This window comes from Cyprinus carpio, chromosome A24 (genome assembly GCF_018340385.1).
Source record: "Cyprinus carpio isolate SPL01 chromosome A24, ASM1834038v1, whole genome shotgun sequence".
NCBI lineage: Eukaryota > Metazoa > Chordata > Actinopteri > Cypriniformes > Cyprinidae > Cyprinus > Cyprinus carpio.
This window is the reverse complement of record NC_056595.1, coordinates 21,977,414-22,001,924: the sequence shown is the minus strand read 5'-3', so window position 1 is coordinate 22,001,924 and position 24,511 is coordinate 21,977,414. Positions and strand designations below refer to the sequence as shown.

Here is a 24,511-nt window from a genome sequence, read left to right as displayed (position 1 = left end):
AATGATGCTGAAAATTCAGCTTTGCATCACAGAAATAAATTACACTTTACAATATATTAAAATAGAAATCAGTTATTTAAATTGTAATAATATTTCACAAATATTAATTTTTTTTACTGTATTTTTATTTAAATAAATGCATCTTTGGTGAGCATAAGAGACTTTCAAAAACATTGAAAAAGTTACCAACTCAAACTTTCTAACAATCACTCAAATTAAATTTTACTTGCTGAATAAAATATTCTATATATATATATATATATATATATATATATATATATATATATATATATATATACACTAATCATTAACTAAACATACATCATCTACATAAATTTCACTTAATACACTTCAAAGGAACAATGAACTGTTTAGACAAACCTTAGGTTTGTTTGTAGTTAACTTATAAAAGGCATTAGTGGGCACTCTTTAGGGTTTCATAGAACCTCTGATCTACAATACACAACTCAAGCAACCATTTTATATTAATACAATCTAAAATAATCTTTGGGAAGATATTACTTTAAGAACACCACATTAATCTCAACTCTCAACTGGAAATTTTCTATTTTTACACCCCCCAAAACATTCTCCAGGACACACGAAATGAACAAAGAAACTTGTAATATATGATGTTTTGTTTTAATTCAAATCAAATCCAACAATTTGGTGGCAGGGGGAATGTTCAGCAGTCTGTGATTGTGCTTGGGGTCTGTGTGGCGGCTGGAAACAGGTAGTGTACAGCAGGAAACCAGAGATCTGGCCACGACTCCACTACCCACATTCGGACACATTCACTAATTAAAACATGGAGCTTGAAGAGCCGAAAATAAAACAGCCTGATTTTCAAATGACAGAAAAGAACAATCAAGGATGGTGGTGGGGGAAATCTTTACGAATCAATCCTGACCTGATACAGGTTACACCACAGTTTTTCCTAAAGATACAGGGCAGGTTTTTAATCTCAATTTAAAACGCTATATCCAAAGTGTACGGGATGTATATTCAGCAGGCCAGTAATACTGGAATACTAAGTTATTGCAGGTGAATTATGACAACCTTGGTTCTTTCTTCGCCATGTGAAAACCACGCGTGGTGCAGTACGGAGCAAAAACAACGAGAGTCGTATTACAGTTTGTGAGGTGGAACGATAAGAGGAGATGTGTGTGTATAAAAGGCACGCCAGGGTCATTCCCAAACCAAGCAAACAGACAGAAAAGCCTTCATACACACATGAACAACGTGCATAATAAAGATAAACTATGCACACACGCACACACACACACAAACACAGTCTGAATCAGCAATGCCCAAACCTAAACGAAAGAGGGGAACATGGGATACTGAGTTCAGTCAAAGTCTGGGTCAGTACTTTAGCTGTGTGTGTCTCGCTCTCTCGTACAAATCACGCACACCTACCCATTCATACAACAACACACACACACAGATTTGGAGGCTGTAGACGAGCTCATTTCTGATTTTTCAGCTGATTGGAAAGCCAGTCCAGCCCCTCGTAGAGCCCGTCTCCGCTGGTGGCGCAGGTGGCCTGGATGTACCAGTTACGATGACGAAGGGCGTGAAGGCCCAGTTTATCTGTGATCTCAGCTGCGTTCATGGCATTGGGAAGGTCCTGGGATGGACAAGAGACAAATCCAATAGCAAAGATTGAAAAACATATTATATTTCAGAGACTAAGATATATTAGGGCTGCCCTCGACTTAAGATTTGTCTAAACTCCTAACTTTTGACCATTTAAATTTGTGCTAAAATACTGTAGAGTTTGATTGCACACACTGCTTTTGATGTAAACATCAAGTAGGTAAGGAAAGCATTTTCTTCTCCATTTTAAAGCTCACAAGTCGATTTATCTCAGTTTCTTTTATTACTTGCATTTAATATTGGAGAGATACCTCCGAGATATCTGATGCTCACCTGTTTGTTTGCAAAAACTAGAAGCACAGCGTCACGCAACTCGTCTTCTGCTAACATTCTCGTCAACTCCTCCCTGGCTTCATTAACTCGTTCCCTGTCATTACTATCCACTACGAAGATCAGACCTGGCACCAGGGATATCAGAAAAAATCATTACAACAATAATCACTGAATATGATTTTCTTACAGTACCATTTGCTCTGCAAAACATTCCTCCCGATAGTTTTTAGCTCTCATACCTTGAGTGTTCTGGAAGTAGTGCCTCCAAAGTGGTCTGATTTTGTCCTGGCCGCCGACATCCCAAACCGTGAAACTGATATTCTTATACTCTACCGTCTCTACGTTAAAACCTGCAGCACATAAAGGACACAACAGGTGAGAATAACCTTAACCCCTTAACTGTCACCCCCCATTTTTTAAAATAGGCATTAAAGTGCACTATCCAAACTTAAATTGTTGTATTTTATGAACACTTAGCAGATTTTGGCAAAAGTGGATTTTTTTTTTCAAAAAATTAAAGTATCAAAAAGTTATAGAAGTTTAAATGTACTGTAAATAAAATGCCCTATATTAATTTTATTTTATTTTATTTATTATAAATATTTTGCATAACAGGTTTTACTCTAAAATTGGTATAAAATTAAAGCCTTGTGTCTAAATAAGTTATGTTCCAAATTTGAAGTTGATATGAAAAAAATGGAGGTTCCTGTGAGATTTTATTAAGGGCGTCATACCACAAACAGCCACTGGGAGTAATCAAAACTCCTTTGAATTTTGTTTAACGATTTTTTCCCTAGATTTCTTTCAATTTTACTTCAGTACTCAAAATAACCACCAAATATGGAATCCTGAGACTCAGACCTTTCCAATGATATGTTTGTTGCCAAGATTATAAAAAGTTTTGATTCTAAAAGACCGTAATGCATTTTGTAATATGACACTTGACACCGCCCACTAAGGGGGAGGAGACCGCTATAAGATTTTAAAGTACCATTTCCATGGTAACGCAATGTCCGATTTCAAAATGGTTTTCACAGGATGAATCTTGAACTTCTAAGCTTTCAAATGATATATAATTTATGATGATTACTAAAAGATTTTATAGAGAAAAAGGACAAAAAAAAAAAAAAAAAGAGCGCCAAGCGTCCCACAGGTGGGACGGTGACAGTTAAGGGGTTAAAGCTTGGGCATTACAGACCCGAATACAACACATACATAGCAATACACTGCAAATAATCTGAACAAAAGACTTTTGTGCACCGTGATGCACAAGTCAAGGTCAAACCGTGAGATAGTCAGATTTACAAAGTGCTTGAAAGTGTTTTTCAGGATACCAGACAATGCCATAAAACAAATAAGAGATGACGGCTTCGGCCGTACCGATAGTTGGAATGGTGGTGACTATTTCTCCCAGCTTGAGTTTGTACAGGATGGTGGTTTTACCGGCGGCATCAAGACCGACCATGAGAATTCTCATCTCCTTCTTCCCGAACAAACCCTTAAACAGGCTCGCAAAGACATTCCCCATGCTTTACACTGCAAAAACAAGAGTTAAACATACATTAACAAATAAAAAAAGCGGCAGCACATTAGATTTTAATTCAAAGCCCCATTTAATGCTTGGTTAGAAAACAATGACAAAACAGTGTCTTTAAATATACAAACTTTCATAAAATCAGATGCTTTGATATTATATGACAGACAGAGCTTCTTATTTATTAATAAATCAAAGCATACAAGGACACACAGCATTATTATCGGTGTTGTAAACTGGGTTAGACACTTCAAATAAATGTAATATCATTTAAATGGCTGTTTATTATGAAATATAAGGCACATTTAGTGTACTTGTGAATAAATATCTAATAAAATGGACCAACTCTATCAGATGTGTCTGGGACAGACTAGCAGGGCGTCCAGATTTAATCCAAAGTTTAATTAAGTTACATAAAAGTAAGATTAATTTAATAATTTTCTAAATAAATTTCAATTGGCACAAATCTCTGTTATAATAGCAGGATAGCTAGCTTTGTTTACACTATTGACCACGAACACATTCTGTAGCGTTAGATGTTTCTCCAGAGATTTTTAAGCACGAACATATATTATTAGAGGAATGTAAGGCTGTGTTTTTCGCAAATACACTGATTTTTTGGACAAATCATCTTTAGCAAATTAGCCGACTAGCTACATGGAAGATAAGAGCTGCCAGCTGGCACTTCAAATGACGGATTTTGTCATTTGAAAACTGTTTAATACATGACTAACGAGCTTAACGTAATCGTCAAGACGTGAGAATGTTTATCATGTAGGCAGAGAAATAAAATCACCTCTGAACCGAGACTTCTCGAGCTTTCTGTCTCCACTGCTTTAGCGCACCGCTGTCACTGCAAAATGGCGTTTATCGAAACACAACTCACCGGCTTGACAAGCCCCGCCCATCACACATAACAGCCCAATCAGAAAAGTAGAACAACGCATAATCCCGCCTTCTAGGAGTGAGGTCCAATCAGAATGATTGACAAATCCGGTTGGATTTGGGAAATGAGGAAGTAAGAACTTCCGATTTATTGTAGCGACTGTACACGCCTTAGTTTACATTGCATAGCATTGAATTGTTTTCATGCACAATATATATATGTATTTTATATAAAAGTATTTATACAGTGTATATTATGTATAACACTGAAATTAAGTGTTGTCTTCCTAACAAAACTATCAACACAACAAATTTACAATGTACCTTTACATTTGCGTCAAAATAATTGTATAATTTGACACTTTAGGATTAAGCTTAATCAACTGAGACAATTTTGAAAATGTTTAAATTTAATCAAACACAAATTACTAAGCAAATGCATGAAGTTAGCATGGAAAATAATGGAATGAGACGTATAAAACTCAGTTTCTGTTTTTTTTGTAATGGTCAGTTTTGCTCGAGTGCCACTGTTGAGCAGGTATCTGGATGTTCATCATATTCTCGCAGCTCTAGTTTTCCGTCTCTGACCCTCCAATCCCAGCTGAGACTGCCGTCGGGAGCAGGAACGCACTGTAACCACATGCCCGACTCGCACACTTCAGTGTCCGGAGACACCAGCCGCCCGTCAAGGGTGGCCAAACTGAATGTCCTCAGAGATATCTGTGATAAAGGAATAAATACTGTTTTAATGCGCCGTTTTACAATCTCTTCTCACATGAAATCTTAAGAGAAATCTCACCTGTTCACTGATTCCCACAGCAATGTGTCCGATTTTCACCTGTGGCCTCTCTCTGATCTTTAAACTCTCTCCGCTTACATCTTCCACCCATACATCCACGCCAAGACCTGCACACGAATCAAATCAATACACACAAACACATACACAAGCACCTGAAATTGCACTATACTGATTAAACTTGCCTTCAAAGTAGCAAGACGGCGTCTGGTCAGTTGATACTGACCAATCCACATTGAAGCTATGGCCATCTGTGGTGCTACAGGAGGAAAAGACCCCCGAGCTCAAATCATCAGGGTCCTTTAAAACAAGAACATTGGGTTAATTTGATGTTCTGGCAGAATAACCTTCATAAAGTCTTGACATGATACTGTCTGCAGGTTTACCTCATCGCTAAGGTCTTGCTCAGAGTAAAAGAAGCTGGTGCAGGTGAGAGGTTGCGGTCCATGAGAATCAGGTAAACTTGTGTCTTTTTGTTCTGTGGAGAACAAATAAGAACTCAGTAATGTTGCATAAAAGTGCTTGACATTCAGTTCTGTATAACTCTGATGCAACTTGAACTCTGTATCAGAACTTTTGAGCTACATTTGCTGTTTGATGCATTTCGTAAAATGATTAAGACACAGAAATGCTGCAAAGGTGTATGTAAATCACAAGCAAAATCTTGAGGAATCAGAGGGAAATTAAGAACCTATTCAAGCACCTAACCCTAAACCTACTTTTTTCCTTATCTGTGGACTCAGACTGGTAGATTGCAATGTTGAACTGTCAAAATAAAGGTTTCAAAAGGGGGTTTTCACAGCTATGTCATAGAAAAAGCTTTAACCATTAATTGAACAGTTCTTAAAATAACTTTTTTTTTCTTAGTGTGAAGAACTAAGGAACTTTTCACTATGAAGAACCTTTTGTGGAATGGAAATGTTCCATAGATGTTTAAGGTTGCTCATGGGAGCACAGATGCCAGTAAAGAATGTTATTGATCCATAAACATATCCGACGTGGCAAAATCATGCTCCTCAAGTTACTCAGATAACATTATTTACACACCTCTCTGGTGATGTATGATGGATTTCTCCAATCATATTGTCTGCTTAAACCCCGCCCCTCCACAATCTACTTAATTCATTTTTGAGTGCCACGCCCCCATCTCGATATCCAATCAAAAACTGTTGCATGTTTCAAACTAAGGTGTGGCTTTAGAAGACTTGGAATATACACTTGGAAAAGAAAAGCAAATTCATTCTCTACTGCAAGCCATAAAATAAAGAAATCAAAGAAGTAACTGACAGAAATGTTGTCTGAATCAAATCAAGCTCAAACACAACACTCAAAAACTCACCACTCTTCCTCAGCATGACCGACTCTTCTTCAGACTCCGAATAGCTGTCTTCGCTCTGCAGTTGAGCTTCTTTCGGGCAATACAGTGTCTGGAGCTGTAGAAACGGTTCCCACTCCTGAGCACAATCGCTGGCAAGCTCTCGAAGACTCTCCAAATCACTCTCTACTTCTTCATCATCCACAACGCTTCGGATCTCTCCATCCCAGCTCTCTGATTCTTCTAAAAGACTTCTGTCATATTCACCGCATCCCCCAAACACAACTCTTTTTTCAGTGAAATAAACGGTTTTGCTTTCTTCAGCATCTGTTGCGTTGACAATTTCATTGATCTGCGGTGTGTCTTCATCAGATTCGAGCTCTCTGTCATCTTCTGAACAGATTTGTTTCTCATTATCTTCCTCTTCACCCCAGTATCTGTCCATCCAGCTGCTCATCTTGTCTCTTTTTAGTTTGTTGATATCTGCATCTTCATCCCACTCGCTCTCCTCCGTCGTAGAGTCAGAATCATCCTCGTTTGGTGCCGTCTGTCTCCATGTGCTCACCCAGTGAATTGTGGGTGCTGAGAGGTCTTCTGGGAAGCTTTGAGGATGTGTTTTCACTGGAGATTCCACGATGGATAGGACAGGTGTCTCATGCAAGTTCACATTCGGGCAGTCCTCGAGTACAGGTGCTGAATATTGCTTAGATGGTTCCTCAGAACCAGAGAGCCCACATACTAAATACGCATGAAGTCAAGAGTTTAATGTAAGTTTGAGGTCAGTATGATTTTTAAATCAATAGTTATTTTAGCAAGGAAGCACTAAATTTATCAAAAGTGACAGTAAAGCTATTATAATGTTATTTTGAACTTTCGATTTATCAAAATATACTGAAAAAAATGTATCACGGTTTTTACAAAAACATATTACAGAACTGTTGATAAGAATCAGAAATGTTTCTTGAGCAGCAAATCAGCATATTAGAATGATTTCTGAAGGGTCATGTGACACTGAAGACTGGAGTAATGATGCTGAAAATTCAGCTTTGCAAATGACATAAAAAATCTTTAAATAGAAAACAGTCATTTTAAATTGTAATGTTTTACAATATTACCATTTCTACTGTATTGACATTAGAATTACTAATGTTATACACATTTCATCAAATTTTTAAACAGTTTGTACCTGTTCTGAGGGCTTTCACGGTCTTTTGCAGCAGTTCTGATGCCGAATGTCTCTCTCGCGGCTCCTTAACCAGTCCCCCTTTGATGACATCACAGGTCAGCGGGTCACAGTCAGGTGGAATCTCCCATAAAGGAGGCGGCTCACTCACAATCTGACGATCATAGCACAACAGTTTCATACACAGTAGACATGTAGAATCAAAAGCAGTTCTATTCATAAAACAGTACTAATAAACAAGAAGAGTAGGTGTGTTACACTTTTGACTGATAGTGCGTCTAAAGTGACAACTGCATGCTCACTTCACCTTCAGATAGAGTGGATGAGGATAGTATCGCGTCCAGGGCTGGTGTCCGTTGAGCATGTGCAGTAACATACAGCAGCTGCTCCAGATGTCAGCTTTAGCAGAGCGAGGATCCCCCCTCGCCACCTCCGGCGGCATATGAGACTCTGTGCCACGCAGAATGCTCCCTGCACATACAGTACCACACACATTATAAATCACACTTCAGAGTAGGCATGCATGCTGGTGTGTGTATGTGTGTGTGTGTGTGTGTGTGTCTGTATAGTCACCTCTGAAGGTTTTGGTGCTGTATCCACCCTGATTGAGTGTCTCAGAGAGTCCAAAATCACACAGAAAACACTGTCTGCCATCCTCAGACAGCAACACGTTGTCAACTACACACATAAAATCAACACATCATGAATGATATCAGGGCACAATCAGTTATTTTTTTTTTTTTTTGTGATGAAAATCCATGACTGTGTTGCTGACCTTTGACATCCAGGTGTACAACGCGTCTGCTGTGCAGGTGCTGGAGAGCCTGCAGGACCTGAGAATGATAATACAGAGCCAGTTCTTCAGACAGACAACCCTTCACTCTCAGCAACTGAGCTAAAGAACCTGAAAAGAGAGAATTTAGTGAATCAGATATGACTTGACTGCTTTCGGAGGCATTCATTGGTTGAAGCAATCACCTGTTTTCAGGTCCATGAAGAGAATCACATTGGGCCCCTCTTTCACGGCCCCATACAGCTGGAGGACACGAGGAGACTCCATCCTACTCCATGTTTCCACTTCCTCCCACCTAAAACTACAAAGGGGAATCTTCACAAGAGAGCAGTGCATTGGATCAGTTAGGACATAATCAGAGAGTCACAGGTTCTCACATTCAGTAACTTTGTCCAAAAAATAGTGCATGCAAGAATATTCGGCTTAACTGGATAAGAAATGGATATTCACCTTTTTGGCAGCACATGTAAATCCTGTTTGTTTGTCCCGAATGCTGAAGACGTCTCCATATGAGCCATTTTGAATGTGACGGAGAAATGAATATTCACGACCCTCTCGATATTCTGAGTTCTTCACCTGAAGGAACTAAGAAATGATGTGCACCATTAAAACTGCAGTAAATTATGAGTCTATTGGAAATATACATTAAAAGGTTTATCTGCCTAAGATAATATATATATATATCTGCCTAAGATATATATATATATATATATATATATATATATATATATATATATATATATATATATATATATATATATATATATATATACACACACACACACAAATCTGTAAGAATATATTTACGTAAATATGTTATTATTATATATATATATATATATATATATATATATATATATATATATATATATATATATATATATATATAGGCAGTATATTAGCACTATATTTTTTGCATAGTTTGAAACATTTAAACATATTTGAAAATATGTTTTTTTGCTGTATGGGTTGTCTAAATTAAAAATAAGCATTAAAAACATCATATGGCAAAGGTTATCTAAATGTAAAAATATGGTAAATTAGCATGAACAATTAAATATCCAATATCAGGCAATATCTTATTATTTTGCCCACTTTATTTACACATATTAATATATATATACATATACATATATTTCTTGTTTGTTGTCAATCTGCATAAATGACTTTAGTCACACACCTTCTTAGGGTGGAACAGAAACCCCTCGTTTACATTCATTTTCTCCGTGTCTTTCTCCTGCGTCACTTCTTTAATCATCTCACAGAAAAATTCAGAGAAATGCTGTCGGTCCATTTGAGTCACGACACCGCACAGTTCACCTGTATCCCGTCTGGAGCAAAAAGACTCGGGATCGCTCACTGTGTCTCTGCAGACGGCTTCAGCTGCATCACAGCAACCTTCAGATCCTGGCAAAAACACTTCAGGACATTTTATGTCACTGAGAGCCTCTAAACGGCAGCCGTCTGAATCCGAGCTGCTGGTTTGTCTGTCTGTGGTACAGTAAGAGTCACAGTCGGCAGTGTAACATGAACTGTCAGAGCTCCACTCCGCTTCAGCTGGACTGTAACCCTGGTCGGTTTCATTACTGCCGGGTCTCCTTTCCCAGTCTGTATAAATACAAGTCGAGTCAAAATCATCTAGTAAAGAGCCAAAGCGGTCAGCGTTCAACCTGGAACCTGCAGTAGCTGCTATACTGCAAGCAAACATATATAAATCACAATCTGAGTCTTCAGATTCTTCCTCACAGCTGTTCCAGACAGATTCAAGGTCTCTTTCAGTGCTTGTATCAGTTTTGACAGGAGGATTGTGGGTATTACATTCTCCTGGATTCGTGCAACAAGTAGAGTCACATCCTTTGATGCTCTCAGCATAGATATATGCAAACTCAGAGTCAAAGTTTGGTTCCACACCGTCAGATCTCAAACTGCGAGACTCAAAGGTCGAAGGGAAGTCGACCTCCAGCTTTTGAAGGCATAGATGGGAAACATCTTGAGGACAATCCCACAGATGGAGATCTGGAGTGACCTGCTGAGGCCGGGACAATTGCTCTGGTGTCGAGGAGAACTTGTCTTGATCTTCAGTGCTTGGTTTGGAGCATCTTGAGGAGCCGCTGGTCTTCTGGTCAGAAAGTAATGGAGCATTTCTTCTGGTTCTTGCTCTGTCTTTTCTACACGTCCCCCTCATTTTCCTCGTGTCTTTAATCTCTGTTTGGTGTTTCCTGTGACGTTTTCTGAGGCAGCAAGCTGTAGATGTTTTCTCTCTCTCGCTTGAAGGGAATGACACACCTGACCTATGAATTACCGTGGAAAACAAAGCAGTTAAATGGATTAATGGATCCATTAACCTGTAATTTAAATAAAAGTAAATGGAAAGAATCACATTGTGTAAACCTGTTGCTGATGCATGACTGGATGTTGTTGTCTTCTAATCTTGTAAAGTCATACGTTTGATATTCCTCAGCTGAAAATACATTTACAACATCACTTAAAACATATATATTAAAACATAAACTAAATCTACAAACTACAGTATTTTCCCTATCTTTACTGTCATTTAAACAATGCACATTCTCTCATAAAACCAGAAAATAAAAATGTTTTTTGTTAATTGAAATAAAGCTGAAATAAAATGAAATAAAATGTTAGATAAAAAAAAAAAATTAAATGTTGTCTTGGCAACTAACTGAAATTAAACACGTTTCTGTTTTTAAATTTATATAAAAAAGTTTACGTTTTTGAGAATTACTAAAATAAAAACTAATAAAAATAAAAATTGCAAAAGCACATAACAAAATGATTAAAACAAACTAAATTGAAATTAAAATGAAAACTGAAAATGTAAAAAATTTAATTAAAAAATATATATATAAAAGCGCTGAAAAGTACTGAAAACAGAAAAATAAAAAATGAATACAAAATGATAAAGGCATGAAACAAAATTACAAAAAATTAAACAAATTAAAAAATAAATGTATTATAAAATATAGTAATAGGTTTAAGTTATTTTTAAGTCTATAACTAAGTTTAAGTTTTTGAAGAACTAAAATTACATAAAAAAATTAAAGCTAAATAGAAATAATAAAAAGCAACTAATAAAAATGATAAAAGCGCCTAACATTCCAAAATTACAAAAATGTTAACTGAAATTGAAATGAAAACTGAACATTTAAAAATTATAATTAAAATGTTAGTATATTATAAAACTATGCAAATATATAATACTAAAATAGCAAAGGCAGTACCCTGTTATTACGATATGCCGATCTGATTAACCTATAATGTAACATCAAGAACTTTATTAATCTCCAAAAAAAAAAAACACATACATAGCCATCTAGTTGATTCTTGGTAGGAAGTTCCTGCCAAGAACGACTAAAGAACCTTCATTTCTAAGACTGTAGATCTCCTACTGTCTGAAAAGTGATTGACTTCCTCTCTTGAACTCATTAACCTCTAAAGCGGCTGTCCTCTCTCACCCCTCAACATGACGTCTGATATTCCAGTGTCTTCTGAACCCGCCGCCTGAGGTTCCTCCAGAGCTCTTGGCTGGAGATCAGGCTCCTCTCCAAACTCTTTGTCTGCTGGTGTAGACACCTCAGTAAGCCTGCTGGAGTCAGACATGGTCTGTATGACCATTCCTCTGTCCTCTCAACTAAAAAAATCAACAGAAATGCAGCTCAGTAAGATAACTGGGGCAGATGCCAAGCTTTTTAGGTGGGAGGAACCTGAAGCCATCATTTTGCTCACACTTCCTGATGTACACACACACTGTTGATTGGAGAGCAGTTGCTGAGGTGTATTAATAGCAGTGACATTTTGGCACATTTGAAGCTGCATGTCTGCCGCTTCCCCTCAGCTGTCCCGCTCTCACCCTTTCACACTTTCTCACACCGGGTCATTTATCAGAGTCCAACATTCTTGCAATTTTTTTCAGTCTCTTTACCTTCTCCATCTTGAATTTTGATTTTTTTTGCTGTTGTTAAACCGTCAGACATATAGTGATTGAGCTCCTTCAATACCTTAATATAATCACACATTCTCAGAGTGCTTTTATTACATACAGCATTCACACCTAGTCAACACACTCAGGATAGTTATGAACCAATTTAAACAAAAGTCTGGGATTGGTAAGATTTTATTTCATTTTATTATAATTTTTTGTGATAAAATGTATATTTTTATTCAGCATGAATTAATTAAATTGGTCAAAAGTGACAAAAAATAATTATGAACTACATTTTGATAACTGCAACTGAAATAAAAATAAATAGGATTTAAAAAAAATATATTAAATACTAAAAATAAAAATGACTACAGCACATAATTACTAAAACTCAAAACTAAAATGACTCAAAATAATTCACATATTCAAAATTCAAAATAATTAATATAATAGTATATAAATAATTTTAAATAACACTGAAAACAAATAATTAGTATTTTTTTATTTAAATTAATACTTTTATTCAGCAATGATGCATTAAATTGATCAAAAGTGACAGTAAAGCCATTTATAATGTTACGAATATGATTTTCATTACAAATAATTATTTTTGTTTTACTTTCTATTCATCAAAGAATCCTTTCCACAAAAATATGAAGGATTTCTGAAGGATCATGTGACACTGAAGACTGGAAAAATTATGCTGAAAGATCAGTTTTGCATCATGGGATTAAACTACATTTTAAAAGAAATTCAAAAAGAAAACACATTTTAAACTGTAATAATATTTTACATTTTTACAGTTTTTTGCTGTATTTTTTTAAATCATATAAACACAGGTGAGCATAAGGAACTTACCAACCCCAAACTTTTGAATGGTAGTATAACCCCATACATGCATTTGTATTTAGTCACTATCTATTTTTACAAACCCACTTGCTTTAGTTCAACTTACAGTCCCATACTAAAGCTGTTCCGGTCAGGTGTTGTGTCACAAAATGTCAACATACCACAAGAAATAGCCAGGATAGGCTTCAGGAAATCTGCAAACTTTCTCCAAAGCAATCTTGTTTTCTTCCTCGAGTCAAACACACTGGGCTAATGGAGATATTTTAAGCTCTTGTGTGGCTTCAGCTGAATGGTAACAGTGTTTCAGTCGGTCTGAGACTCAAGGCGAGCTGTGAAACATGAGTCCATCAAGCAGCAGCCATCTGGAATATCTGTGTCAGCCTGTGATTGGCCAAACACATTTACATGCTTTCTTAAAAGACAAAAACAGACCAAACTTTTCCATCTTTTAGGATATTTTTATTCTGTGTTTACCATTCAACAGCCTTACAGGATATTTTTGCTCCGATAGTTAAAAAAAATTAAACCACATGAATTGTTTACAAAAATTTTTAAATTAAATTGCATTGCCAAAATGGATCTGCCAACATGTGCCATGGAAACCAGACAGAGTTTATCAAAACAGTCTGATGAGACATGAATGAGTCAACATGTCATCTATTTCAAAAGTATTTAATTTCAGTGTTTTTTTCCGGTATAATTAACCAAAGACAAACAAACAAATCCACTTCAACAAATAACAGAAAAAAAAAAAAAAGATTAAATCAACTCTCAATTGGTCACAGGTAATCAATAACTAGACTCACTTCACCCTTCGGTAAATAATAAGACAAGGCAAAAATAGACAAAACACTAAAGCAGCTAAAGCAAATGCTGAGAATGACACTTGAATTTGAATAGAAATGCTTTCAGTCCTTCAAAAGATTTTTAAAAAGGCACACAGACACTTTCAATATATATTTATTAAAAAAAAAGAAAAAAAGAAAATAATTGTCTGACAAAGTTGAATTAACCCTACATGCAACAGCCTCTAAATAAAATATAGGGTTAAATGGTTGGCGACACCCATTAATGTCTACTGCATTTGCGGTTACTAATACTTATAAATGTTCCCGGTCAAGTTCACTGGTCATACATTCAGTTTTGAATCTCACTTAGGGAAATACGGTTGGTGTATAGCATTGGAATAATGGTATTCAAAATACATCAAATCAACATCCTACTAACATTTGTCATTATAAGGTCATCATTTAGCCTTTAATTTTCATTTCAATGTTTTGGGGAAACAACAGTTCTGCTAAAATCACTTCTATAGTCACTCTAGATATCTTTAAACACAAAACTTCAGCCTTTAAAATGAAATACTAGCATTTGAAATATGCCCTGGTTTCCTTTCAACAAAATTGATTTAAATCAAAAACTAAAGTCTCTCAGTGTATCCTGCTCAAATATAAGGCTCTACTTGTTTTTATTGTAGTGAAAGCTAAATATAAAAAAAAAAAAAAAAAAAAAAAAAAAAAAAAAAAAAACGCTAGATGCATAGTCCCTTGTCTGAAGAGGGCATCAATGCTTTATGCAACACGTAGCGTGTCGAAGCTCTCAAGTGTGTGTGTGTGTGTGTGTGTGTGTGTGTGTGTGTGTGTGTGTGTGTGTGTGTGTGTGTGTATGGATGTATATTTGTGTTGTGGTTCAGTGTCAGTCTTTGGTTTTTCCATTTAAAGTGTATCCTCCCACCACATGGATGTGGATGCTTTAGTGCAGCCTTGGACTTCAGGGTCACATTTGTATCCCACAGGGCAACAGTGCTTCATGTCTTCACAGCATACTGCCTACAAAAAAAGAAGTGCAACAATCAGTTTAGTGTCCGCATGTTTTAGTCAAGACTGCTATCAGTATTAATGATTTCACTTCATGAATGTATGCAATATTCTTTAAACACAAATAAAAATAAGTGTAAAATTCAATGAACACGTGATAATTACATAAATACAGAAATTTCAGTAAGCATACTAAAAATATAAATAACTAACAAAATAAATAAATAAATAAATAAATAAATAGGTACGTTTTAGTAAACAAACAAATTAAAACATTAAATAAAAGCAATACATAAATAAATGAGCATGCTCAATGCAAAATATTTTTTGTAAACAAGAAATTCAAAATAAATTAAAATGTTAACTCCGTAAACAAATAGAAAAACAAAATAAGATATAAATTAATGGTCACACTTCATAAAAATAAATAAAATGATAAACCAAATGTTATTTGAGTAAACAAAATTAAATATACACACCGCCATTTATTACAGTAAACATAAAATGTTAAATAAATAATTTCAGTACACAAATAAAGAACTAAAACAAAGTAACAGTGATAGTGATGCTTCCTTTGGCAAGCACCACTAATAATATCAGACATCACAGAAAAATAATCATGATCCAGTCTATACGTGGCAGCCCTGTTTTCTGTTACCTCTTTATATGGACAGCAGGCCCATGTGGAGTCTGATAGTCTACAGCAGCTCTGTGTCTTTAAGCAGCGTGTCGACGCGTCACACTGCACCTCCTCTTCTGAACACATGTCAGTGTGTGTTTGCAATCGTGTCAGAGGAACACTGTGCGAATCGGACGGTTTAATGCAGGTTCCAAATTCGAGGTTGCAGGTGTAGCCCTGTGGACAGCAGTGCTCGTGATCCTCACAACACACCGCCTGCAGAGAGAAAACACATGACAACAAACCCTGAGCTACTCAAACAAGTGGGAAAAATAACTTCTGCATGACATGCAGGGATAAAATAAACTGCATAACCAAAAGACTTACATTGACAAGAGGGCAACAGCCCCACTGCCCTGTGGGTAATTTACAACAGGTAGAACCAGATGCACAACTGGTCGTCGAGTCGCACTTCACATCTTCATCTCCAAACAGCACCTCGGACCCCTTCACGACCCTGGCCTCTTGTTTTGTGTACCAGGGGATCTCATGGTAGGCTTTAGTGCAGGTCGTTTTCTTCTCATTACACTTGTAGCCGCTAGGACAGCAGTGATCTCCATCCTTACAACACACCGCCTTAAAAGAGAGGAAACGACAGTGTAAGACTTGTTTTCATTATGGAGTACACTGCCTACTATTGTATTGTATGAAAAACATTACTCAATAGAGGAAAAAATAAATAAAAAAAAAATAAAATGGCAGTATGCTACATGATGTTGCATGCTGAATTCAGCAGTCATCATCTTTGATTAAAATGCAAAATACATTTTTTTCCAAGCGAACAAATAAATATAAATAAAACAAAATAACCAATAACTTTAATAAATAGCTAAATATAAAAAATTTCTAATAACTATAAAATAAAAGTAAATAAAATGATTAAATTACTTAAAAACAAAACAATTCAATTAAATAACTAATTTAAATAACTATAAAATAACAAATTAAAATTAACTATTAAATAAAGAAAATAGCTAAACAAACAAAGAATAAATAACTATAAAATAACAAATAACAACAAAATAAAAAAAAAACTATACAAAACAACTAAAAATGTATAAATAAATAAATAAATAAATAAACCAAATAGCTATTAACCATAATATAACAAATAAAACAAAATATACTGTAGTATCTATAACTCTGAGTTGACTCATTCGTGATCATTTAAGGCTGACATGTGGCATTTACATTGTATCAAATAGTGAATGGTTTAATATTATATACTCTAATGTTTGCATGTCTGACCTTTGGCAGAGGACAGCAGCCCCACTTGCCGAGGTTGTGCATAAAGCAGCATGTATCATCTTCTGGACAGCTGGTTTTATTGTCACACATGCGTCTGTCCACTGGAGTATGATCATCAGACTGCTTCTGCGCAGACTGTTTCCTGAACCAGGGCATGCTGGGAAGGCCAGGAAGCACACAGGTTTTGAGAGTCAAGTCACACTTGTAGCCCTGTGGACAGCAATGCTCCTGATCGGCACAGCACACGGCCTGCAATATTCAATTATCCACACAGGCATATATTTCTGCATTTTTTGATCAAATAAATGACATTTGTTTCAAAACCATTAAAAAAAAAAAAAAAAAAAAAAAAATTTTTTTTATATATCTTATTGACCTTTTTTTTTTTTTTGAATGGTGGTGTATATTATAGGCTATATTTTATTTATAATATATATTTTAAATGCATGTATTTTAACCCATATATATCAGCACACATTAACCCATATATAATTTAAAGACATGTGAACATAAATTAGGCTATATTTATAAGTGTTGAATAAACTCTTACATTTGCCATTCAAACCAACCGCAGCCAATCAGCATTCATATAAATTTTTCAGAAAAAAAAAAAAAAAAAAAAAAAAAAAAAAAAAAAAGCATACAGTGCTTTATCGTATCTAAATGCTAAATACTAGTCTAAACCCCTAAATGTGTTTGTACCTGTGGCATAGGACAGCAGGCCCATGACCCTGAGGTTAGTCTACAGCAGGTTGTCCCAGCTGGACACAGCGATGTCTCGTCACAGTTTTGGTTCTGTGATGGCAGGGTCACTGCAGCAGTCTTCTTCACCAAAGGCACAGAAAAACGGGGACCCTGATCGTTGGAACTGTCACAAGTGCTGGCGGCCAGATTACACACAGTATCGTGGGGACAACAATGGAGATGGTCCTCACAACACACTGCCTAGAAATTAAAATAAATATAAAATATAAATAATTAGCATATAATAAATGAATAAGATAAACAAAAACATGAAATAAAAAATAAAATAATACATAATGACAAAAAATAAATGAAAAAATTATAAATATTATTAAACAAAAATAAAATTATATTTTAAAAATAATAATAATTACACATTTAAAATGTAACAAAACATTAAATATAAGACATATTTTATTGTATAATTTATATTAAAAAAATATACACAAATGACAATAAATTCAATATATATATATATATATATATATATATATATATATATTTTTTTTTTTTAATGTAAATTAAAACAAACATTAAATAGAAAATATTTATTTTATTGTTTATTATTTTAAATATAAATCAAAATAAATGTCACATTAAAAAATAATTGATAAAGACATAAATAACACAAGAAATTTAAAATACAAATAAATATGTGATTTAAAAACAAATATAAAAAAAAATGAACAAAGATGAAAAAATAAATGTAAAATTAACAAATATAAAAGATATAAAATTAGATGTAATGAATATAAAATAACATTTACTTTACATTTTTAAACAAATAATACATTTATATAAATTTTTAATTAGAGTTTTACCAATTAGCCTGTATATGTTCAAATGAGGCAAAGAAAATGTTTACTTGTGGCAGAGGGCAGCATCCCCATTTTTCAGATAACAGTCTGCAGCAAGTAGAACCATCGGGGCATGAAGTCGTCTCGTCACATTTCTGATTGGGTGAAGCTATCGGAAAGGTGGGCACCTTTGCCATCCAGGGTGCAGCCACTGAAAGGTCAGCAGGATCATCACAGGTGCCTGCCGTGAGGTTACACACCGTGTCCTGTGGACAGCAGTGGGCATGGTCCTCACAACACACCGCCTGGAGGTGAGGACAACATGACTCAATGTTTTCGTCCAATAAAAATTGAAGATTTGATCTCATGAACTTTTGTTAGGTGCTGGGTTTTCACATGTATAAAAGATGGGCCACAATCAACCCAAAGCTGTTTATGAAATAAAGCTGACAACATGAATACCTTCAGTAAAGGGCAGCAAGCCCAGGTGCCTTCTTGTGTTTTGCAGCAGGTGGTACCGCTAGCACACGCTACCGTTTCATTACAGGGAACTAGTTTTTCTGCAGACAGAAAGACCGATAAAAACTGATGCATATTCTACATCGAACCAAGAAGGCAAAACTTGAAATTTCAACAAATTTCATGATGGATCTCGCGATACAGAATGGTCTGTGCTATGAGGATCAACAACAAATACAAAGTGAAAAACTCTTAACTGCAGATAAAAATAAATGGACGTTTACCTTCCTGCTTCAGGGAAGTGGCTGGGATCTTAGAGGCCATTTTTACCATGACACCATTGGCTGACACACACATACTATGGACAGGGTCACAAGTCGTGGCCTCTGGGCAGCAGTGCAAATGATCAGAACAACACACAGCCTACAGTAAAAACACATTTATGCTTGTTAACTCAATCTCAGAGAGAGTAAAATACACGCAAACCACAGGGTGACCATAAAATACAACTTAGAAAACCTACAGAGAAATGATTAAATATACATGCAGACAAATGTGAAGCACCTTTGGCATCGGGCAGCATCCGTAACTTCCGGTCTCTAGTTTACAGCACGTTGTATCATCCGGACATGTGGAAATCTTATCTGGACAAATCACTGACCACATACACGCACACAGAATCCAGAGGTGTCAGTTTCAACAAAGACACTTGATGAATAATGTATATAGAAATAAATAATAGATCAAATAGGGCTTACGGACCAAAACAACTGCAGGTTTTGGAGAGTCTTACCATTTCTAATATCACTGGAGTCTGTAGATGGAACAACTGCAATATCATAACACCCATAATCAGATAGTGTGAAAATAACAAGCAAATTTAAAGCAGTGATATTCTATTAATTCATATAAAGAACTTGAAGTCATTTTATGAAATATTATAAATTTTTTTGCTCCAGTGAACAAATATGACTAATATATACACTACTGTTAAAAAGGTTAGGATTAGTAAGATGATGAAAGAAATTAATACTATTCTATTCAGCAAGACTGCATTAAATTGATCCAAAGAGATAGTAATGACATTTATAATAAAAGATTTCTATTTCAAATAAATGCTGTTCTTTTGAACTTTCTATTGATCAAAGAATCCTGAAAAAAAAAAAAACGGTCACAGTTTCCCCAAAAATATGAAGCATAACAACTGTTTTAACAATGATAATAATCATAAATGTTTCTTGAGCAGTAAATCAGCATTAGAATGATTTCTGAAGGATCATGTGACACTGAAGACTGGAATAATGATGCTGAATATTCAGCTGCGCATCACAGAAATAAATTACATTTTACAATATATTCAAATAGAAAACAGATATTTTAAACTGTAATAATATTCCAAATATTACTGTTTTTAGTGCATTTTGGTCATATAAATGCAGCCTTGGTGAGCATAAGAGACTTCTTCCATAAACATGAAAAAATTTAATCTCACCGACCCCAAACTTTTGAACAAGAGTGTATTATGCTTATAACAGCATTAAAGGGTTAGTTCACCCAAAAAATTTAATTATGTCATTAATGACTCACAACAGACCCGGAAGAGAAGACAATGCTGAATAAAATCATAATTTGTTATTTTTGGACCAAAATGTATTTTCGATGCTTCAACAAATTCTAACTGACCTTCTGATGTCACATGGACTACGTTGATGATATTTTTATTACCTTTCTGGACGTGGACAGTGTACATTTTCAATGGAGGGTCAGAAAGCTCTTGGACTAAATCTAAAATATCTTAAACTGTGTTCTGAAGATGAACGGAGGTCTTACAGGTTTGGAACGACATGAGGGTGAGTCATTAGTGACATCATTTAAATTTTTGGGTGAACTAACCCTTTAAGTTGGCCATAATGCAATTTAATGCTAATGAAATGTAAAACTGAGAAACTGTCCTCTATACCTGCTGTCCTCTCTGATGGTTTCCTGCGACGGGCAGCGAACTTCCTCCAGAGCGGGGAGGGTCCGTATGTTGCTGACACACACATTGAATGCTCAAGGTCACATTTAGTTCCCTGAGGACAGCAGTGTCTCTTATCTTCACAGCACACGGCCTAAACACACACACACACACACAAAGAGAGAGAAAGACAAATGTAAACATTACCACATACCTGTAACAACATTCCAGGGCTGCGTTTCCCAAAACCATCATAAGCCCAAGTTGATCGTAGCTCCATAAGTGACAACTTAGGCTTATGATGCTTTTTGGGAAATGCATCCCTGAACAGAAATATGGTCCAACAGGTGCTATACATTTTTCATAGGACAGCAGCCCCAGCTCCCATCAGGCATCTGGCAGCAGGTGGTGTCATCGGGACACTCAGACTCCTGATCTGGACAAATTACTGCTTGCTAAAAATAAAAATAAAAAAAATAGAGAGCTTTATTTAAATGCTGAATATTTACTCAAGCCTTATCTGGATTTGTGGCTGTGCAGGTATGTGTGTTACCGGCTTTGTGGTGACTTTTTCCACCCAGTCTAAAATGTGTGTCTTGTTCACACACTTGGAGTGCACCAGGTCGCACAGAGTGCCCTGATAACAGCAATGCAAGTGATCGGAGCAGCACTCTGCCTACAAACACACATACAAAACATGAGTCATTTGATATGAATGTGCACTTTGTTAACCGTGCTTAAAAGAATAGTTCACCCAAAAATGAAAATGTACTTGCCCTCAGGCCAACCAAGATGTATATGAGTTTGTTTCTTCATGGGAACAGATTTGGAGAAATTTATCATGTCATCACTTGCTCACCAATGGATCCTCAGCGGTGAATGGGTGCCGTTAGAATGAGAGTCCAAACAGCTGATTAAAGCATCACAAGTAATCCACACCAATCCAGTCCGGCAATTAATCTTGTGGAGGACATTTTAACTTTAAACTGTCGCTTCTGGGTAAAATATGAGTCCATAATCCATAATACAGCTTCCTCCAGTGAAAAAGTCCATCCCCTGCTGTCTTCTAATATCAAAATCCACCCACATATCGGTTTAGAATAGTTTTGAACTCTTTTCGCTTGTAAAAGGTGCTTGATCAGTGCATTTTTCTCTCCTGATAAAGATGGGGTGACTTTTCCACTGAAGAAAGCAATATTATGAACAGAGGACTTATATTTTAGCCAGAAGCAACAGTTTGAATTTAAAAATGTCTCAATGATGGATGGTTTCTTACAGCTTTTCACTTCACAAGATGTTAACTGAAGGACTTGAGTGGAGAGGATTACTTGTAGATTATTGTGATGTTTTTATCAGCTGTTTGGACTCTCATTCTGACGGCACCCATTCACTGCAGAGGATCCATTAAAGTGACAGAGTGTTAAATTCCTCCAGATCTGGATGGCCTGAAGGCTAGTACATTTTGAGCAAATTTAAATTTTTGGTAGAACTACTCCTTTAACAGAATAGTTCACACAGAAAAAAAAAAATCCCCAAATTTCTATATACTAAATGGAACACAAATTTTTTTTATTCAAGTAACTTTTGTGTTCAGAATGAAAAAGTCATTTAAGGCAGAACTATTTGGCTGAAATATCCTTTCAATAAAGCACACATTAAATAAGGTCATAAAAGGAACAGAGTAAATCATTACCATTACTGGTAAGATTTTTGTCAAACTTATTTAGCAAGGACGCATTAAACTGATCAAAAGTGACTGTAAAGACATTAATGCTGCAAAAGATATTTCAAATAAATGCTGTTTTTTAAACTTTCTATTCATTAAAGAATCCTGAAAATATGTATCAGGGTTTCAACAAAAAAAATTAAGCAACACAACTGTTTTTAACACTGATGATAATAAAAAATGTTTCTTGAGCAGCAAATTATCATATTAGAATGATTTCTGAAGGATCATGTGACACTAAAGACTAGAGTAAAGATGCTGAAAAAAAAATTCACAGGAATAAATTACTGTACATCTTCATATATTTTTAAAATAGGAAATAGATTTTAAATCGTAATATTTCACAACTTTACTGTATTTTTTAATCAAATAAATGCAGCCTTGGTGAGCGGAAGAGAACTTTTTTTAAACTTATGTACAGTAGTGTAACTACGATACACACATACGTTGGGTAGCGGGCAGCAGCCGTATCTTCCTGACGGAGTTTGACAGCAGGTGTTTCCATCTTCACACATCCCTCCATCAGGACAAATCAGAGCACCACACACATTCAGACACACACAAAACAACACCACGACACCCGCACGCACCTGAAAAACAAGAAATGTGTGTGAACCAAACACCATTTGATTCTGTGTTTACATGACACAGTTTTCATTATCCTCTTAATCAAAGACTGTCAGAGAAAACGCCTGTGTAGTAGCACAAAACTCCAGAGGCTCGAGGCTGATTACTTACAACGGTTTGCAAACACTTTAAATAATCAATATAAATCAATTCAAGTTATGATACATAAAGATCATTGAGGAATGTCTGGTCGAATGTAGAGAAAACTGCATTCACATTCCACACGCCTGAGTGTCTTAGTCAGACAAAAGTGGATTACAACATTTGAACAAGAGTTTCTTAAAGACGTACATTTCCCAATTAGTTAATTTATTTAGCAATACAACAATGCTAAACACTGCTGACAATCTCGTGACATATCGAGGTCAAGCCTGGTTGATGAACAATTGCTTCAGCAGACTTTAGACTTACTGAAGACTATGTCTGTGCAGACATAGTTAAAACACTGTTTGATTTCATATAATGTTTTAATCATATTTTAAGGAAGAATTAGAGAACTACTACACACTACTCACCATTGTGTGTGTGATTGCTGATCCACAAAACTTATGCACTTCAAATTTTCACATGCAAACCCATGCACGATTTTCTTGCGCTGTAACACAAAACATTAAAATGCATAAATAAATCACATTATTGATCAGATGAACTAAACACCATTTGTAGGCGAATCTCTTTATGGCAAAAAAAAAGGCAACTCTATTTGATTGTATTTGTTTCTAATTTATGAAAAGTCAAATGTATAATGTTTAAAGCCTGTCTTTGAAAAGAAGAAAGCATGTTTTAGTTTTTGAAATGTCTGAAACCAAACTGCTGTTACAATGTAACGTTGTTTTCTCATTGTTTCCGACGGAAGCGAGTGAGCGTCCGGAATAAACCCTAAACAAAGACTTGTTTTATTAAAGAAAACAGAATGACATTAGTATAAAGAGCAAGCACTTCCCGTTTTTCACGAGGCCGGAGAGGATATCAGTGCAAAAACTGACCCGCTGAAGTCGAAATAACGCTGTTTTCTGCTGAGTTTGACTTTATTTGTCAGTCATTTTATCACGTGACCCGAGCATGTCATATGACTCTCCTGCTTGTTTGTCTTTTATTATTAGTCAAAATAAATAACTTGAACAACACCAACAGAGATTATATTAATTAGTGTTAATTATTATGACTAATTAATCATAATAATTATCTCACTCGTTTCATATAACGGTAAATTCGTGAGAAATAAAC

At 35.5% G+C, this 24,511-nt stretch overlaps 3 protein-coding genes across 5 annotated transcripts; all 3 read right to left on the bottom strand.

The window, feature by feature from the left end:
• Positions 1-623: 623 nt before the first annotated feature.
• On the bottom strand, positions 624-4,396 carry LOC109049209 (ADP-ribosylation factor 1-like). The gene is made up of 5 exons (XM_019066918.2): positions 4,263-4,396; positions 3,313-3,468; positions 2,172-2,282; positions 1,933-2,057; positions 624-1,630 (listed from the first exon to the last, which is right to left on the bottom strand). The coding sequence occupies exons 2-5, from the start codon at positions 3,458-3,460 to the stop codon at positions 1,469-1,471; spliced, it is 546 nt and encodes a 181-aa protein (XP_018922463.1). The 5' UTR covers positions 3,461-3,468; positions 4,263-4,396; the 3' UTR covers positions 624-1,468.
• A 96-nt stretch (positions 4,397-4,492) lies between these two features.
• Positions 4,493-13,647, bottom strand: LOC109049465. Of its 2 annotated transcripts, none has more exons than XM_042714689.1 (15): positions 13,337-13,647; positions 11,915-12,090; positions 10,830-10,899; positions 9,619-10,729; positions 8,889-9,023; positions 8,624-8,753; positions 8,421-8,549; positions 8,219-8,323; positions 7,953-8,116; positions 7,649-7,799; positions 6,487-7,200; positions 5,534-5,625; positions 5,333-5,447; positions 5,151-5,257; positions 4,493-5,071 (listed from the first exon to the last, which is right to left on the bottom strand). In XM_042714689.1, the coding sequence occupies exons 2-15, from the start codon at positions 12,072-12,074 to the stop codon at positions 4,859-4,861; spliced, it is 3,396 nt and encodes a 1,131-aa protein (XP_042570623.1). In that variant the 5' UTR covers positions 12,075-12,090; positions 13,337-13,647; the 3' UTR covers positions 4,493-4,858. The 2 variants fall into 2 exon arrangements, with proteins under 2 accessions (XP_042570623.1, XP_042570622.1); XM_042714688.1 differs by having other exon boundaries at positions 13,392-13,646.
• Positions 13,648-14,473: 826 nt separating this feature from the next.
• Positions 14,474-24,308, bottom strand: grnb (granulin b). 2 transcript variants are annotated; one of them, XR_002011068.2, is made up of 17 exons: positions 24,228-24,308; positions 23,800-23,879; positions 23,104-23,247; positions 21,485-21,607; positions 21,288-21,386; positions 20,935-21,085; positions 19,768-19,803; positions 19,539-19,630; positions 19,259-19,397; positions 18,978-19,075; positions 18,584-18,820; positions 17,677-17,919; positions 16,975-17,223; positions 16,054-16,302; positions 15,706-15,942; positions 14,896-15,059; positions 14,474-14,845 (listed from the first exon to the last, which is right to left on the bottom strand). XR_002011068.2 is itself a non-coding variant. In XM_042714690.1 (16 exons), exons 2-16 carry the CDS (start codon positions 23,800-23,802, stop codon positions 14,946-14,948), a joined length of 2,214 nt encoding a protein of 737 aa, XP_042570624.1. In that variant the 5' UTR covers positions 23,803-23,879; positions 24,228-24,308; the 3' UTR covers positions 14,474-14,945. The 2 variants fall into 2 exon arrangements, 1 of the variants encoding a protein (XP_042570624.1); XM_042714690.1 differs by having other exon boundaries at positions 14,474-15,059.
• Between the last annotated feature and the right edge of the window lie 203 nt (positions 24,309-24,511).

Coding starts and splice junctions, on each gene's coding strand:
- LOC109049209 (XM_019066918.2), bottom strand. CDS start 3,460: ATGGGGAATGTCTTTGCGAGCCTGTTTAAGGGTTTGTTCGGGAAGAAG. Junction 2,283..3,312: donor CACCACCATTCCAACTATCG/GTACGGCCGAAG, acceptor TATGTGCTGCAG/GTTTTAACGTAGAGACGGTA. Junction 2,058..2,171: donor CTACTTCCAGAACACTCAAG/GTATGAGAGCTA, acceptor CCCTGGTGCCAG/GTCTGATCTTCGTAGTGGAT.
- grnb (XM_042714690.1), bottom strand. Junction 21,086..21,287: donor GCTGCTGTCCTATGAAAAAT/GTATAGCACCTG, acceptor GTGTGTGTTTAG/GCCGTGTGCTGTGAAGATAA. Junction 19,631..19,767: donor CTCCAGTGATATTAGAAATG/GTAAGACTCTCC, acceptor GTATGTGGTCAG/TGATTTGTCCAGATAAGATT.
- LOC109049465 (XM_042714689.1), bottom strand. CDS start 12,074: ATGGTCATACAGACCATGTCTGACTCCAGCAGGCTTACTGAGGTGTCT. Junction 10,900..11,914: donor ATCAGACGTCATGTTGAGGG/GTGAGAGAGGAC, acceptor ATGTATTTTCAG/CTGAGGAATATCAAACGTAT. Junction 8,754..8,888: donor TTACATGTGCTGCCAAAAAG/GTGAATATCCAT, acceptor TCTCTTGTGAAG/ATTCCCCTTTGTAGTTTTAG.